Source organism: Megalopta genalis, chromosome 1 (genome assembly GCF_051020955.1).
Source record: "Megalopta genalis isolate 19385.01 chromosome 1, iyMegGena1_principal, whole genome shotgun sequence".
Lineage (NCBI taxonomy): Eukaryota > Metazoa > Arthropoda > Insecta > Hymenoptera > Halictidae > Megalopta > Megalopta genalis.
In genome coordinates, this window is record NC_135013.1 from 2162869 (window position 1) to 2179127 (window position 16259).

The 16259-nt window shown below is 45.1% G+C and overlaps 3 protein-coding genes across 15 annotated transcripts in view; 1 reads left to right on the forward strand and 2 right to left on the reverse strand.

Moving 5' to 3' along the window:
- The window catches only part of wwk (anoctamin 8 white walker), a 60326-nt gene extending 59585 nt beyond the window's left edge, over positions 1-741 (reverse strand). For 4 of the 6 annotated variants that reach the window (XM_076518613.1, XM_076518603.1, XM_076518612.1 and 1 more), the window contains exon 1: positions 476-741. In XM_076518613.1, the coding sequence (XP_076374728.1) occupies positions 476-668 (193 nt within the window). In that variant the 5' untranslated portion in view covers positions 669-741. The remainder of the gene's footprint in view (positions 1-475) is intronic. The other 2 variants (XM_076518607.1, XM_033472569.2) reach the window with 1 other exon arrangement.
- The window catches only part of LOC117221546 (uncharacterized), a 182147-nt gene that overhangs the window by 60329 nt on the left and 105559 nt on the right, over positions 1-16259 (forward strand). The window lies entirely within an intron of this gene.
- The window catches only part of LOC117221544 (uncharacterized), a 49307-nt gene continuing 41988 nt past the window's right edge, over positions 8941-16259 (reverse strand). For both annotated transcript variants that reach the window (XM_033472582.2, XM_076518594.1), the window contains exons 9-10: positions 14020-14694; positions 8941-13431 (exon numbers count right to left, since the gene is read on the reverse strand). In XM_033472582.2, coding sequence (XP_033328473.2) covers positions 12073-13431; positions 14020-14694 — 2034 coding nt within the window. In that variant the 3' untranslated portion in view covers positions 8941-12072. The remainder of the gene's footprint in view (positions 13432-14019; positions 14695-16259) is intronic.

Sequence of the window (16259 nt, forward strand, 5' to 3'; positions counted from 1 at the left end):
CGCTGGGAGATGTCACATTACTTCTGATGAGAGGACCTTAGGACCCGAAGGGTCCTTAGGACATGACGGGTTCTTTCGCGGATCCTTAGGACGCGAGAGGTTCTCAGGGAGCTTTTTAGGACCTGAGAGGTTCACAAGGACCTGGGGGGTGATCCTTAGGACCTGAGAGACTCTCAGAAGCCGAGAGATTCTCGGGACATGAAAGATCCTTAGGACCCCGAGAGATTCTTGGGACCCAACGGTCTTAATGCCTGTGGCCCGCGAAGACGGCTTGTCTTTCCGGAGGGTGTCCGCGCCTATGGGGTCAGCTTGGAACAGGATCGACCACCGCGGTGGACCTCGGGACGTCGTCTCTGCTGGCGGAGGCAGCGTTCGCTCCGCCGACAGTGGACGCTGACGGAATTGCGACGGGGAAAGAGAGCGAACGCGAGAGAAAAAGAGGGAGAGAGAGGGAGTAGGGGCTGCAGAGACTCACCCTTGTCGAGGGTTTCTTTGGCCGCGTGGATGACCTTCCTCCGTCTGAGTCCGTCGTCCGCGAGGACGGTCGTCATCGTGCTCGGTGCGGTGCCCGTCGTCCTCTCATCCTCGTCACTGTTCGCGCACTCGCCGGAAGTGGTCGATGCACGGTGGCCGAGGAGATTGATCGGGGACCCCTCGCCGCCTGGCATGGTGTCCCGATTAGCAGGACCGTCGCGTCCTTTACCGAGGACCCTTGCGCCTGAACTGAACTCGCTCCCTCTATGCAACCTCCGGCTACTCCCACCATGCCGGCCAGCCTCGTCTCGCTCGCACCGACGCGAACCGTCGCGCGCTCCGTCTCCCGTTCTCCCCCCACCACCACCACGCCGGAGCGGTGCACTCGCGTTCGTCGAAGACGACGACGAACGCGGCGGCGGCGGCGGCGGCGGCGGCGCCACCGGCGCGACGCACACCGACGCGCAATCAATTTTTAGGCGGTTCTAAGCGACGACCAATCGTCTTGTTGATCATTCGTTCGCGAAACGTGTTTCGTATAATTGATATGCGAGATCCAGGCGGGAGATAGAAGTTACGTTTGCCGTCACGATCTTCGGAGGCGGATCGCAGACGGCATTTTTTATTTTTAACCGTGGCCGGATCGAGGCCATTCGAGGGAAAAAACGTTTGCTACATGATTTTTCTTCGTCCAGGAATTTTACTTCCCCGCGCAATTGTTTATTGTACGATTGCATTTGTTTAAGTGTACATTGTTGTATATTCGATTGTATTAATTGTAATTTATTGCACAATTGTAGGCGTCTCCTCACGGCGATCGGTGAAATCGTTGGTTATCTTTTTGTTTTGGAAATTGTTGTACACCGTTTCTGTCAGGATTATTATACTTGATGTCCCAAAATTGTTTCGTAATCCGGAAATGGAGGGTTCCTGAGGTCATTTGAAGTAACTTTCTCCTTTACAAAAATTTTCTCCGACGCGTCGTTTACGAGTTATTAACGAAAAACCGCGACCAATCGGAGCGCGAGTGCGGCCGGCGCTCTGCCCTTGCGGCCAACACCGCGTCACGCCGGCCGTCTGACGCGGCGGCAGTGGCCACGAGGGCAGGGCGTCGAGCGCACTCGCTCTCCGATTGGCTACTGTTTTTCGTTAATAACTCATAAACGAAGCGTCGTAGAACATTTTCGCCAAGGAAGAAGTTACTTCAAATGACCTTGGGAACTCTCCAGTTTCGGTTTGCGAGACATTTCTGGGACACCCTGTATTTATCGCGAACGGTAGAAGAAACAATCGACTCGCGTTTTAATACTAAATGAACGAACACGAATGACGAGATAATCCACGGGTTCTATTGTTAATGCCGTACGAAATGGTAAAATTTGCTGATAGTAAATATTGCTCGTAAATATTGTCCCGTTCAGCGTCTACGTACACGCATGATTTCGTATTTGTTATTTACACGCGGATTCCACGTATGCAAATGAAACGTTTGTCCGAATTTTCGACCGTCGAAAGTGTTCGACTCGAAATTAGAACGAGACGCGAACGGGGACGTGGCGGTTACCGGATTTATTCAGGCGTTAATTTGTTATTAATATTGTCGCGGTCGGAGTAGGCGTTTCGATCTAGGCGTCCCTTAATTGACTAACGGGAGTATAATGTAATTACAGTGTGAATATTAATGTACTATTTCATTTGGTCGCAACTGCAGCGTCGTTATAATAATAATAATAATAATAATAATAATAATAATAATAATAATAATAATAATAATAATAATAATCATGATAATAATAATAATACAATTAAAACTTAATTATGGACGTTATTATTCTAGTGCTACTGAACGAACTGAACATATAACAATATACATAAACAACTCAACTTATAATTATATGAAATTGTTGTAACTATTTGTTCCCGCGGTTGGCACAGCTAAATATTCCAAGCAGCCTCGCAAACTTTCGAATTAGAATTTCGCGAACAAGTTTCATCCGTTAATTATCTTGGAAACAGCGAAACATCTCGCTTCGCGTCAAACAAAAATTTCTGTACAATAAATTCTCTCCAATTGTCCCTCGGCTTGCAAAGAAATATGGAAAATTTGGAAAGAGCGGATGCGATTATTCGTTTCTATTATAGTTTTATATTATATTTTATTTTATAATATTATAGTTATTATTAGCTTTATATTATAGTTATAGGTTATAGGTTATCTCCTCTACCCAAATTGTCCATTTTTGTGCGCTATCCGAGCGCCAATTAGGGAGAGGTTACAGTACATCGTAGGAAAATGTTTGATCAACTTCGACCGACGACAACTCCGCGAAAAATCATCGAATCGTAATGAAATCTCTCTTTCAAATTTTTTCGATTTTAAGTTCGACGCACTCTCGCCACTGTACCCCTCTAAATGCGAGGTTATGTTCGAAAATGTCATAGCAACTTTCGAAATGCGCGTCGATATTTTCTCTGGGACGCCGTTTGCGACAGAACAAAGCCCGATTCTTCCTCTTTGATTTAAAAAAATAAGTATAAAAACGTAGAATACTATATGCATAAAATACGTATAAAAAACATAATAATATACGTATAAAATACATAATAATATACGTATAATAATACACGTGCAATAATATACGTACAATAATATACGTATAAAACATATAATAATCGCATCTCCTCTCCCAAAATTCACCATTTCTGTTTACAAATCGAGAGGCAATCGGAGAGAACTTACTGTACTTTCGCGGATCATCGATCGCATCCGTCGATTTCGAGCGACGGCCAAAAAATCTTGCGTCCCGCGATCGAACTCGGCGAATCCCTCGAGAACAAGTGGAACGAGTAGAGGACAACGCAGACGTAGACGGTCGCCGAAAGTTTCTGCCGGAGCGAAAGTTTCGCGTTTTCCGGCACGAAACGCCGTTTCAGCCCGCGCAAAAGTCGCCGCCGGCTCCGATGTCATTGCCTCCACGAACGCGGCGTCGCTTCTTTTCGGCGAAACAGCGTAACATTTCCGCGTGGTCCCGCCATCTGTGGCGAACTACGGCCGCGACTGGCGATCGATCGCTCGCGAACGCCATTTTTCGCTCGACTACGCCGCGATACGCGACACCTTCTCCCTTCGATCTTCTCGCCTTCGTGCTTTTCCACGCCGTGTCGCGCCGTTTACCACGCACACGTGCCGCCGTGAAATTAGGTTAACGCCTCCGTTAACAGGACTGCCTTACCCGCCGCTGCCCCGTGAGCTCGCGTTTTGCATTCTCGTTCCCATGATTCTCTAGATCTCGTGAAAAATCACCGCGAAATACTGCTCGCGCGTGTACCGTCGTCATAGCAATCGTTGCTTCGTCATAGCAATCGTTGCTTTGTCGTAGCAATCGGTCACTAATTTTCTTCTAATATTGCAGATCGGTCCGCGTTAGATGGAGGCAGTTCCGTGACATTTTCTTGCGCGATCGTGACGTTTTAGCCGGAAGAAACGCCGCGGTTTTGTTGAAAGAAGTCTGGTAATTTTTGGTCAAATAATAATTTTGAGAGGTTATGTGTTGCGTTAGTATCAGTTCGAATGATTTTATGGATCGTGGACGAGATTATTGTGGTTTTTGAACCGAAAAGGTAAAAGACTTTATGGTTTTATTCACGCTAAATTGTACAATTATTGTTAAAATTATAAAGACGTTTTAAGTGAAATAGGATTTAAATTCTATATTTAATTGAAAAATAAATTGTTCGAATACCATGTTATCCGGATAATACGACGAATAATATGTATATAGAATAAATTCTTCTAATAAATTTTGATTTGTATAATATTTCGAATCAAATTTTATTTATACAATATACTGAGTAAATTGTACGAATCAAATTTTATTTGTACAATATTTCGGATAAATTATTCGAATCAAATTTTATTTATACAATATTTCGGATAAATTATTCGAATCAAATTTGATTTATACAACATTTCGTAAAAATTATTCGAATAAAATTTTATTAGCACAATATTTCGAGTAAATTCTCCGAATAAAATTCTATCCGTTATCCGAGCAAAATATATCGAACTCTGTGCCTTAGATTCCTGTTAATCCGCGCTCGGGGGTTAATTCCGTGCCCCCCGAATGCTGTTCTAAGAAAAATCGCGACCGACGAATAGATGTACCGGTGATTTCAATGTAACTCATTTAAGACAGCTGACGTCCTGAGCCGCGATCGTAAGCGGATCTCTCGCGTTCGACTTCCTCGTCGGATCCTTAAATATTGGACGGTCGTTGAAAGCGTCGCGGCCGTCCCTGACGAGGGAAATTGACTCTTGGTTCGACGCGGGGTCAAGGGCGCGTTCTAAATTCGCGCGCTGCCACTTTATTCGGAGACTGAGACACCGCCGCGCAGATTATTCCCTATTTCCGGTATCGAAGTGGCCATCAGGAGCGAAGACGGGGCGGCATCGGTCTCGCGACACAGATATCGATGGGGGATGACCGACGCGCTGCTCCCTGCACCCTGAACTCTCCGCATTGTCCGCCATAACAGCCCGGAAAACTATTGCTATCCGAAAAATGATCGCGTCGGCACTTCCGGACCGCTTTGATAACACGAGTCCAACGAGCCTTGCGATTAGTGGCTCGCGTTTCCCCGAACTACAGACGATATTTACACGTTCGAAGCAAACCCTTCGTAAATTCTTCTTCTTTTATTTTATTTGTTGGTTAAATGTTTATCCGGATAAGTTTTTATTCGATTGAATTTTTATTTAATAGTGTCGGATAAATTGTTATGTAGGTAAATTTTTATTCGATTGGATATTTAGTCGATTCAATGTTTATTCAATAGTGTTGGATAAATTGTTATCTGGAAAAATTTTTATTGGATTGGATATTTATTCAATTGAATGTTTATTCGATAGTGTCGGAAAAATTGTTATCTGGATCAATTTTTATTCGACTGAATATTTATGCGATAGCGTCGGATAAATTGTTATCCAGATCAATTTTTATTCGACTGAATATTTATTCAATAGAGTCGAATAAATTGTTGTGTATATAAATTTTTATTCGACTGAATATTTATTCGATGGAGTCGAATAAATTATTATCTATATAAATTTGTATTCGTCTGAATATTTATTTGCTAGTGTTGTATCAATGTTTATCTATATAAATTTTTATTCGTATAAATGTTTATCTGCATAAATTTTTATTCGATAGAATATTTATTCAATAATATCGGATAAATTATTATCTATATAAATTTTTATTCGATAGTGTCGAATAAATATTTATCTATATAAATTTTTATTCGATAGTGTCGAATAAATATTTATCTATATAAATTTTTATTCGATAGTGTCGAATAAATATTTATCTATATGAATTTGTATTCGACTGAATATTTATTCGATAGGGTCGAATAAATGTTTATCTAAATAAATTTCTATTCATTTGAATATTTATTCAACAGCGTCGGATAAATGTTCATTATTTTTAGATAAATTTTTATTAACATTTATTCGCTCGTATAAATGTTTATCTACATCAATTTTTATTCGATATTATTATATCGAATATAATAAATATTATAATAAACATTATATCGAATATCGATTACATTATTTATTCAATAATATCGGATAAATTATTATCTACATAAGTTTTTATTCGACTGAACATTTATTCGATAATGTCCTATAAACGTTTATCTAAATAAATATTTCTATTAATTTAAATATTTATTCAACAGCGTTGTATAAATGTTTATTATTTTTACATAAATTTTCATCAACATTTATTCGATAGCTCCGTATAAAATTTGATTCATTAGTCTTAATCCGTCGTCCGAATCGAGCGTTTCCGAGCAGCGCAACCGAGATCGTCGGATTGCGTAACCAAAGTTAACCCGTAGCGAGGGCAGAGTATCCGCGAAACGCTCGACAAAAACAATGGGGGGTTAATTAGCGGCGAAGGCAACTGGGTCTGTGAACTCCATCGAACTTGAACGGCGAAGTTTTGTCGGCTCGATTGAACGCGAAAGGGCCGACTCGTCCATTTTTCCTCTTGAAAGGGATCCGGAGAGGGTGCGCTCCCTCTCCCCCTCCCCCCTCCCGGAATCGCGTCCACAAAGAACATCAAGGGTACAATAAGGGAAACGTTACTCTTGGCGCTGTTTCCCGCCGAGTCATTTAATCCCTTCAGCTTGAACGACCGGCTCGCCGCCATTCTTTTCTCGGGCGACGCTCGAATGGCTCCGGAATCTCGGCTCTCGGCGGATGTTCTCAGACAATTTGACCTTAATTCGAAGGAATCGCCGCGAGATCCCGGTACGTCGGGGCATTAACAGCATCGGAGCACTGTCATCGTCGATCAAAAATCTTCCGGCTAATCTTCCGGCGATTCCACGCTGATTGAAATTTACAGAGAGAATTAGGGGATGTTGGCGAAATCCGGCGAATTCTGCCGGATTCTGTCGGACTCGTCTCCTCGTCTGATACACGCACGATGTTCGACCGTCTCTTTGAAACATTTGGAAACACTCGGCGCTTTTTAAAAAATTTTTTTTACAACCCCGCGGCTGCGAAAAGGAACGCCGCGTAGCGGGGTCGAACGAAAAGTCCGAGAACTTTCGACGGAAACGGAGTGGAGCGACGCGGATTTTTTCACGTCGAAGCTGAAACCTTGTAGAATAAGGGAAAAATAGAGGGAACGTGGCGCTAGCATTTTTTAACCTCGAAAATTTACGTCGAAGTGGCAACTGTTGTTCCGAGTACGGTGATTTTTGCTGAATTCGCGCTCAGATTGCGCACGAAAATCGATAGTTTGAGGAGTGGAGATTTTTATGGTTGTCGATAATCGGTAAATATAGAAGCTATGGTAACTATAGAAACGGATAATGTTCCTAAATTGTCCATTTTTGCATATTCTGAGCGTCAATTGGGGAGAATTTGCTGCGCCGGAAGGCAGCAACGCGCCGCAGGCCGGTGCAGCGTGCGCTTTAAATAATTTTAATTCGGTCAATTTCAAAGTATCCTTATTTTCGAAAAATCCATTGTAAAGAGGAAACTCGGGGCTATGTGGTCCATTTTTTTTCAAATTTCTAGACATTTTCGTGCTATAAAAGCACCGCATTCGTTTGAGACAGTTGCAGAATAAATGGCGAAAATATCAATTTTTTCTTTATAAAGATCAATAAATAATATTGGCGATAAAGACGAATTTTTTCAACTGACGTTATTTTTTTAGGTGCTCTTACGTCTCTACTGTAAACGGGTAAAAATTAATTTTCAGCGGTTTGAGCGCCGCGTCGGTCACATATGGACGACACTAATTTTTCACTAATTTTGAACATTCATTTTCATTGTAATATATTCAAACAAACTGAATTTGATTAGGATCTTTCGGATGCGAAAGAGTTCTAATATCATCCATCGTGATAAATTTTCAGTTTCTAAAGTTTAGTTTCTCTCGGCTTCATTAATTAACACTAGATTTATGGAGCACGAAGAACAGCTGTTTCATATTAGTTTATAAAAGTAACAATAAGACATCTATTCTGAAATTTATGTTAACATATAAATCGAATAAATAACTCGTAAATGCATCTTCACGATACGAATACAGTAATGTCTCCCTAATTGACGCTCAGATTGCGCCCAAAAATGGACAATTCGGGAAGAGGAGATACGATTATTTGAGTCTTGCAGCTCGTTTTGTATAGTTCTTGACAATTCGTAACTGTGAAAACGAACCGCAAAGCTCGAATAATCGTATCTCTTCTTCCCGAATTGTCCATTTTTGTGGACAATCTGAGCGCCAATTAGAGAGACATTAATGTAATCGTAAATTAAAAAATTAGTGACCGTAAATCTAGCGTTAAACGGCTGTAAATTTGACCGCGAGGAAATTTCGGTGGTCGACTGATAAGGCGCTGAACGGTGTCAATCGTGTCCCCTGTTCCCAAATTGTCAATTTTTCCTGGCCAATCCGAGCGTCGATAAGGTAGAAATTTACTGTTTTGCATCTGGCGGTCGCCGCGCGGAACACCGTTCTCCCATCAGCGATTTCAAAATAAAACGATAAATCACACGTCGATATTCTAAACTCATCCCTGAATCTTTCCACGCTTTTAAGTTCCATTTAGTCTAGTTAGGATGCCGAGGCGCGGCCGTTGTTACGGTTGAAGTGTTCCAATCGAATTAGCAGATTATTACGATTACTGGGACGAGCAGAGGCAGTCCAGCGGCGTCGGCAGTGGCGGCGGCATAGAATATTGATATAAGAGGATCGATCGGATCGGAAACGAGGCCCGGGAGAGAAAACCATTATCTGGCGTTCGCGACTTGTTTGTCGATGTAGAATTACCTGTCGGATTATTGGTGAATACAGAGCGTGGGTAAAGTGGGTCATCGGCGAGGGAGCCAAAGGAGTCGGGCGTCGGATCGGGCGCGAGATCGAGGCTGGACTGGCAGTGTTTTTTTCTCTTAAAATTTTTATTAAAATAACCTTAAACGCTTAACTTACACGTACGCCGACCCGGCTACGGCCGGCATGTAATTCAGTTAAATAAGACTTGGCCCGTAATCGTGCCAAACGACGCAACGTTCGTCGGACAGGCGAAGTTGCAACGCTGTTATCTTGGACCATGTGCGGAGCGTCCAAAAAATCACTCAGAAATCGAAACGAAGGGAAACGATGGATTCCTCAAATTGTTTGAAGCAGCTTTTTCCTTTACAAAAGCTTTCTCCGAGGCTTCGTTTACGAGTTATCGACGAAAGACGCTCGACCAATGAGAGACGAGCTCGGTTGGCGCGAGGCGGCCGAGCCAGCGTGCGGTCGCAGTTCCGCTCTGCTCATTGGCTCGGCCGCGGCGCGCCAACCGAGCTCGCCTCTCATTGGTCGAGCGTCTTTCGTCGATAACTCGTAAACGAAGCTGCGGATTGCATTTGCGCTAAGGAAAAGGTAACTTCAAATCACCCGAGGAACCTTAGGAACCCCTCGGTTTCCCTCGTTTCAATTTCGAGTGACTTTTGGGACACTCTGTACGTCGTATAAGGCTGTTATAGTCGGACGTTGTTGCCTCAGTTTTCCCGATCACGCTTCGAACCAACCGGCTGCCAAAAACCGTCGCCTTCGACGCCTCGGTTGCTTGACAAACAAAGCGATCGATTTCTTCGATTTCTTCTTCTTCGTCTTCTTCTTCTTCTTCGTTCACTTTTCTCGTCGTGCCAGTCCTACCTTGACTGGCCCCCAGGGCAACACGTTTCTAGACTATGCTCAACGTTTTCACGTTCGGCGAACTCGATGGGACTCCACTCTCCGTCGATCGAAATGTACAGGTTCACTGCTCAGCCTCGCGAAATTCCCTGGCGTGTACCCTAACTGCGTGCAACGAGCTCCCGTATTTTAAACCGCTGATCAACGCCAGAACTACCGCGGACTGGTCCCTCTGATCTTCTGTCTTATTCCACTCTTTTAAATCTGACAGTATTTTTGTATACTTAAATATTTTTGTATATTTTGCATTCTTACAATTCCATTATTTCGTCTCAAGCTGGTTCCTGCACCACCTCCTTCGGCTACTAATAAGAAAATTAAAAATAAAAATACACAAAACACGTCTAATACGAGCCTAACTAGTTATGTTTATATTTGGCCCGACTGACGCACCACGGCGCTCATTTCTGGCCCGTCTCTCAGACGTGATAATCATTTCTAGCCCGATTTTTTACCACGCCTCTCAAACGTGACAATCATTTCTAGTCCGATTTTTGACCACGTCTCTCAAACGTGACAATCATTTCTAGCTCGATTTTTGACCACGTTTCTCAGACGTGATAATCATTTCTAGCCCGATTTTTTACCACGCCTCTCAAACGTGGTAATCATTTCTGTCCCGATTTCTTCGTCTCTCAGACATGGTTGTAGGGCAAAGGGTTAAGTAGATCCAATCTTATCATTGTTATAAAACCATAAGAATTAGGCTAGTCGAAAGCTCGGCGGTTCTGGCGTTGATGTCGATTCACCAAGCCGCATCCGGAGCGGGAAGCGATGGAACCATCGAATAAATTAAAAATGGACGCGCGTCCGCGGTGCCCGCGGCCGGGATGTTGCAGACCGGTCGCCTCGATTCTTCGGCAGTTCCAGGGCTGAACGAGAGGGGAACGTTCGTTTCCGCTTGAATAAATAAGAGAGAAGGACCGCGACGAACGTGGCCCGTTGGACAGGTCCGTTCCCTTTCGAACAAGTATGTTCAACCGTGGGCTCTCTCGCTGCGTTCACTGTCGTATGTACAGAATTCGGAGCCTTAACCAAAAGTGGCAGACAGCGCGTTGCAGATTTAGGTGGCGGCCCGCCTTGGACGTTCTCCCAGCTTGCTTCTTACTCGGGACACGCCCCGAAGATAAAGTTAATGCCGCGGCCGAAAGGCCTTGCGTGCTACCGAACTGATCGTGTACTTTGCAACGCATCAATTTATGCAGGCGCGGGCATAGATCCCCGTTTGGAGCGCCGACTCCAGCGAGGGCAACGCGACCACGCCCACTCGGCCGCGCCCACGTGGCTATGCCACTCGGCTACGCCCACTCAGATACGCCCACGCGGCTACACCCACTAGGCGACGCCTACCAATCAGTGCCGCAAAGGAGCCGCTGCCTGATCCGCTGTCGCTGTTGCTTCGAGCAACAGTAAGATTGTCTACGAAGCGATCGGAGCAAGGGCTTGAAACGAAATTAATTATTTGAAACTGTTGTATAATAGTTGTTTAAAGGTACCGACTAAAACGTTCGTTTTAAACAGGCTCGAAGTTCGTCGCTTTTATTTTGTCAAGACGATGAACGCTCGCCACTTTTACAGGAATTCTATAATCCTGTGTTGAAATGTGATTGGCTCCTTGAAAATCCGTTATCAATTGCTACGTCTTTAGCTTATTTTCAGGCGTAATTAACTTAATATCGATCAAATACGACATATTAAATTATTTCACTGTTTTAGCTTGTTTGAACAAATTTGATGTATCTTATTGGACAAATATGAAGTTTATTCTACCAAAAAACATGGCAAAGACGTGTAACAATTGCTCACCGCACAATAACCGACTCTAATATCCTATGTTACCGATAGGTACCTAAAAAGGAGCAAGAATGCGGATTTTATGTACTTTTGACAAAAATAATTACATCAGGAACGAAACTGTAAAAACACGAGAAGAACTCGGGAATATTTTTGACATTATGTACAGCTCACTAAAACGATTAAAACAGAAAATACTTGTTCACCCGACTTGCGTTTCTAATAACGATGATCAACAATTTTAATCTTGCACAAATATCCGCGGTCCGGTTAACGACTCAAGAAAGCGACGGAACTTCGAGCTGTCGCGACTACGAGACTAAACCGATGTTAGTTTAGCGTCCAAGCCCCCGCCCACTTTGCTCCGTAGGCCGGCCTCCGGCGCTCCCGGTGCCGCGTGCGGCGTCCGCCCGCGCCTGCATCAATTCCGTCGCTTCTGGTAGCTGGCTGCGCGAGACCCGAGGTTGAACAGGCCTGTCTCCGGACCTGGAAGAGCGAGAACGACGATCCCGCGGTAGCTCGGCGCCCGGTCGGCTCATCTGAGCCGGTCGTCCTGGCTGGGCCTGGTCATCACGCACCGGCCCCTGTAACAGATCTCCGTCATGTGCGAGACCCTGGTGGTCGTGGAGGTCCGCAGGATCTTGCCGAGGATCGAGTCGGTCGCGTTCGCGGTGGTCGTGATGGTGGTCGTAGTCGTGGGCGGGTCCGTCGTCTGCGGCTCGGTCGGCGAGGGCGTGGTCTCCTGGCTCGCGGCGCCTCGCTCCAAGGTCGTCGCGTCCGCGTACGTCGTGGTCTCCATGACCTCCTGGCCGGCCTCGGTCTTCGCGTCCTCCGCGTCGAGGACGGTCTGCACGGTGGTCGCGACCTCGGGGTCGACGGTGGTCGTCGGGGACTCGCCGTCCGCTTCCGGCGGCGTCTGCAAGGTCGTCGCTATCTCCTCGGGCCTCTCCGTGCTGGGAGCCGCAGTTTCCTCCTCGACGCTCTTCATGGTGTCGAAGATAGCCTTCACGTAATCCGAGAGAGTCTTCACGCTGGCGTCGCCCTCTTTCTTGCTCACCAGGCCCGGGATAGCCGCGCCGGTCCCGGCGCTCGTTTTAGGGTCCTGATTCCAGGTCTGCGACGGTTCGAACGCCGCCGGCAGCCTCACCTCGCTCCACTTGGCTCTATGGTTCTTCGGGTGGCCGTATTCCTCCAGCTGCTTCGACCGTTCGGCCTCCTCGACCGACCCGGCGTCGTCCAAACGGGTCCTGTCGGGCTGCTCGTCGCTGCGGCTCGTCTCCCAGTCGTCGGCCAGCTTCACGTCGTTCTCCTTCGACTTGTATTTATCTGCCAGGAAGTTCAGGTCCAAGGCTGCCCGCTCGCTCCAATTCCCGTCCCAAGGAACCGCCTTCTTCTTTCGGTCATCGTCCATGTCACCATCGTAAGCCTTCGACTCGGCCGCTCCCTTCGCCCGCACCGATTGCGCGGGTCCCTTGCCGAGCGGGCCCACGGTCGTCGCGTCCTCCGGCTGCACGGTCGTCGGCGGCATCGTCGTCATTTGGCTCTCGGTGCTGCCTTCGGAATCGGCTGGCGCGACGGCGATCGTCGTCGCCGCCGGGGACATCGTCCAGGCGGGCTCCGGCACCTCGGTGCTCGTCGTCGTCGTCGTCGTCGTTGTCGGCGGCTTGATCGTCGGCTCCTCGGTCTTCAGGATCTCCTTCAGGAAGTCCTGCAACGCGGACTTCTCCGACAAGATCGGCTGCGGCGTCGGCAGCCTCGTCTCCCGCATAGGGTTGTACTTGTACTGCTCGCGGATCAAGCCGTTTAACGCCGAATTATAGTGCTGCGATTCTGCGGTCACGAAGTCCTCCATTGCTGGACGCACTCGCACCCGGACACGCCTCCTTCGGGTACCCTGGAACAAACGGTGGAACGGTTAAAGGCGAGAGCGAGATGGCGAGACAGTTTATTTTATCGTGGCTTTGTAACGCTGGATTTACCGACTGGGATGATTTGACTCGTTTATAATTTTACAGCTTTGTTGTAATAATATATTAATATATTATAATACTGATACACTAATAATACTGATATATAATAATAATTATGGAACACTCTATGTATATATAGAGAGAGATACATAAGTATTCCATAATTACGTTAACACCCGGAAGGGGGTGATTCCTGGGATCATTTAAAGCAACTTTCTCTTTTACAAAAATGTTCCCCGACGCATCGTTTACGAGTTATCAACGAAAAAGCAGTGACCAATCGGTGAGCGAGTGCGGCCGGCGCTCCGCCCTTGCGGCCAGTACCGCGTCGCGCCAGCCGGCCGAGGTCGCGAGGGCGGAGCGTCGGCCGCACTCGCTCTCTCACTGGTCACTGCTTTTTCGTTAATAACTCGTAAACGAAGCCTCGGAGAAAATGTTTGTAAAGGAAAAAGTTGCTTCAAATCGCCTCAGGAATGCCAGTTTCAATCCTACGATCGATCGGACGGTCTCACCTTCTTAATGGCGGGCGCGTCGGAGCTCTTCTTCCGGGTCTTCTCGATATCGATGGCGGCCCGTTGGTCCGCAGAATGCTCGAGCCTGTCCATCAGCCAAGAATCCGGCTCGCCGACGATCCTCTTTCTGCTCGGCGAGATCGGCGAGCCGGTGACGGCCTGACTGTCGTTCATCTTCTCGGTGTGATCCGGCGCGCCGGTCTTCCTGCCGAACACCGTGGTGCCGATCAGCATCGACTCCTCCTCGTCGATCCCGATGCCGTCTTCTGGGCTCCTTTTGTCGTCCGAGGAAACGAGCAACGTCACGGAGGAGAGTTCCGGCCCGGCGGTAATTATCTCGGGAGCGTTCGCTTCCTTCGAGGCGCCGCCGCCGCCGCGCAGCCGCCACTGCTCCCTCGGCCTCCCCCCTGCTCCCTGGTTCACCTGGTTCACCGCGAAGCTAGGCTGGAAGGAGGTCCTCGTCAATTTCGTGGACCACTGGCTCTCCGCTCCGTAAATGTCGACCGTCGTCGGGCTCGAATCGTCCGATCCATCCTTGCTAGCCGGCTCGCTCTGCTCGCTTTGCACCCCGTACTTTTCCGGCGAGCTGCTGGCCAGCTGCGTTTGATCGTACTCGTCCCTCTGAGACCGCTGCTCCTGGTAATTGCCGAAGTTCAGGATGAACTCCGACGGGTACTGAAACGAACGTAACGATCCTGTAGTTTAAGACGACCGTGGACGTACGAAGATTTGCACGGTTGTGCTCGCGGTGGAGGGACGCTTAATATACTTTTTTATACATTTTTAAGTACTGTTTAATACTTTTTGATACTTCTTAATACTTTTTTATATACTGTTTAATACTTTTTGATACTTCTTAATACTTTTTAATAGCTTGTAATACTTGTTGATACTTCTTAATACTTTTTAATAGCTTGTAATACTTTTTAATAGTCTTTAACACTTTCTAAAACTTTCTAATACTTTTCAATATTATTTAATACTTCCTAATACCACTTGATACTTTTTAATACTCTTTAATATTTTTTTAAATACTATTTAATACCCTCTTATACTTTTTAAATACTATTTAATACTTTTTAATACTTATTAATACTTTCTAATACTTTTTTATACTTTCTAATACCTCTTAATACTTCTTAATACTCTTTAATACTTTTTAATTCTTCTTAATACTTTCTAATACTTTTAATACTTTTTAATACTTTTTAATAGTTTCGCATAGTTTTCCATGATCCTTAAGTTGTTTTCGATCGTTCTCAGATTCTTTTACATGTATTTTTAATACTTATACACATAACGCAAATAATAATAATAATAACAACAATACCTGTTTTTTAATATTTAGAAATATCCTCATTATATTAACATATCAGCGAATTAGTGGCAAATAGCTACGTAATCCGTTGCGCGACGCGAGATTGTCGATTCCATTTGTAGATCAACGAGAAAAGAAGCAAAGCATGGTTACCGAGATCTCTTTACGTTCCCATATCGCGGCTTACGCGAAACTCATTATCTCCGGCATTATTCACGCCCCGCGACCACGTAACGAAGTTCGCATGCCGAAATCGATAAAACAAAACAGAAACCAGGTCGGCGGTGCCGCCACGCCGTTCGCTCTCGAATTTCTAACCAGCTCCTTCTCCGAGATCCAAACACTCTTTTCTAATCTATGCGGTTTTTCAGTGTTCCAGTTTCTATTATTGACCCGGTGTATTTAAACCATTCGCTTGAACCGTTCGATCTTCGGCTATTAAATCAAATTGAATTGCTGGCGCAATCGGACTAAGGCTGGTAAGTAGACTGCGGATCTTTATGCGAATTAAAAATCTCTCGCGTTAATAATCGCTAGAAATTAGTGCCGGATAGACGTTTCATTTATTCCTTGTATCATTTTAATTCGTTGAGACTACCGTAATTTTTATGCCATCGTGTTCTATTATATTTAATAAAACGTTAAAAATTTGCGAATGGGGTTCTAAGTTTCAAATAATTTTTATATTATAATTTATATTTAACAAATCGTTAAAAATTCACGAATAAGTTCTAAATTTCAAATAATTTTTATATTATTATTTCAATTTAATAAATTGTTAAAAATTCGCGACTACGTTTTAAATTTCAAATAATAATTATATTATTGTTCCTATTTAATAAATCGTCAAAAATTCGCGAATACGTTTGAAATTTCAAATTATTATTATATTATTGCTTCTATATAATAAATCGTTAAAAAT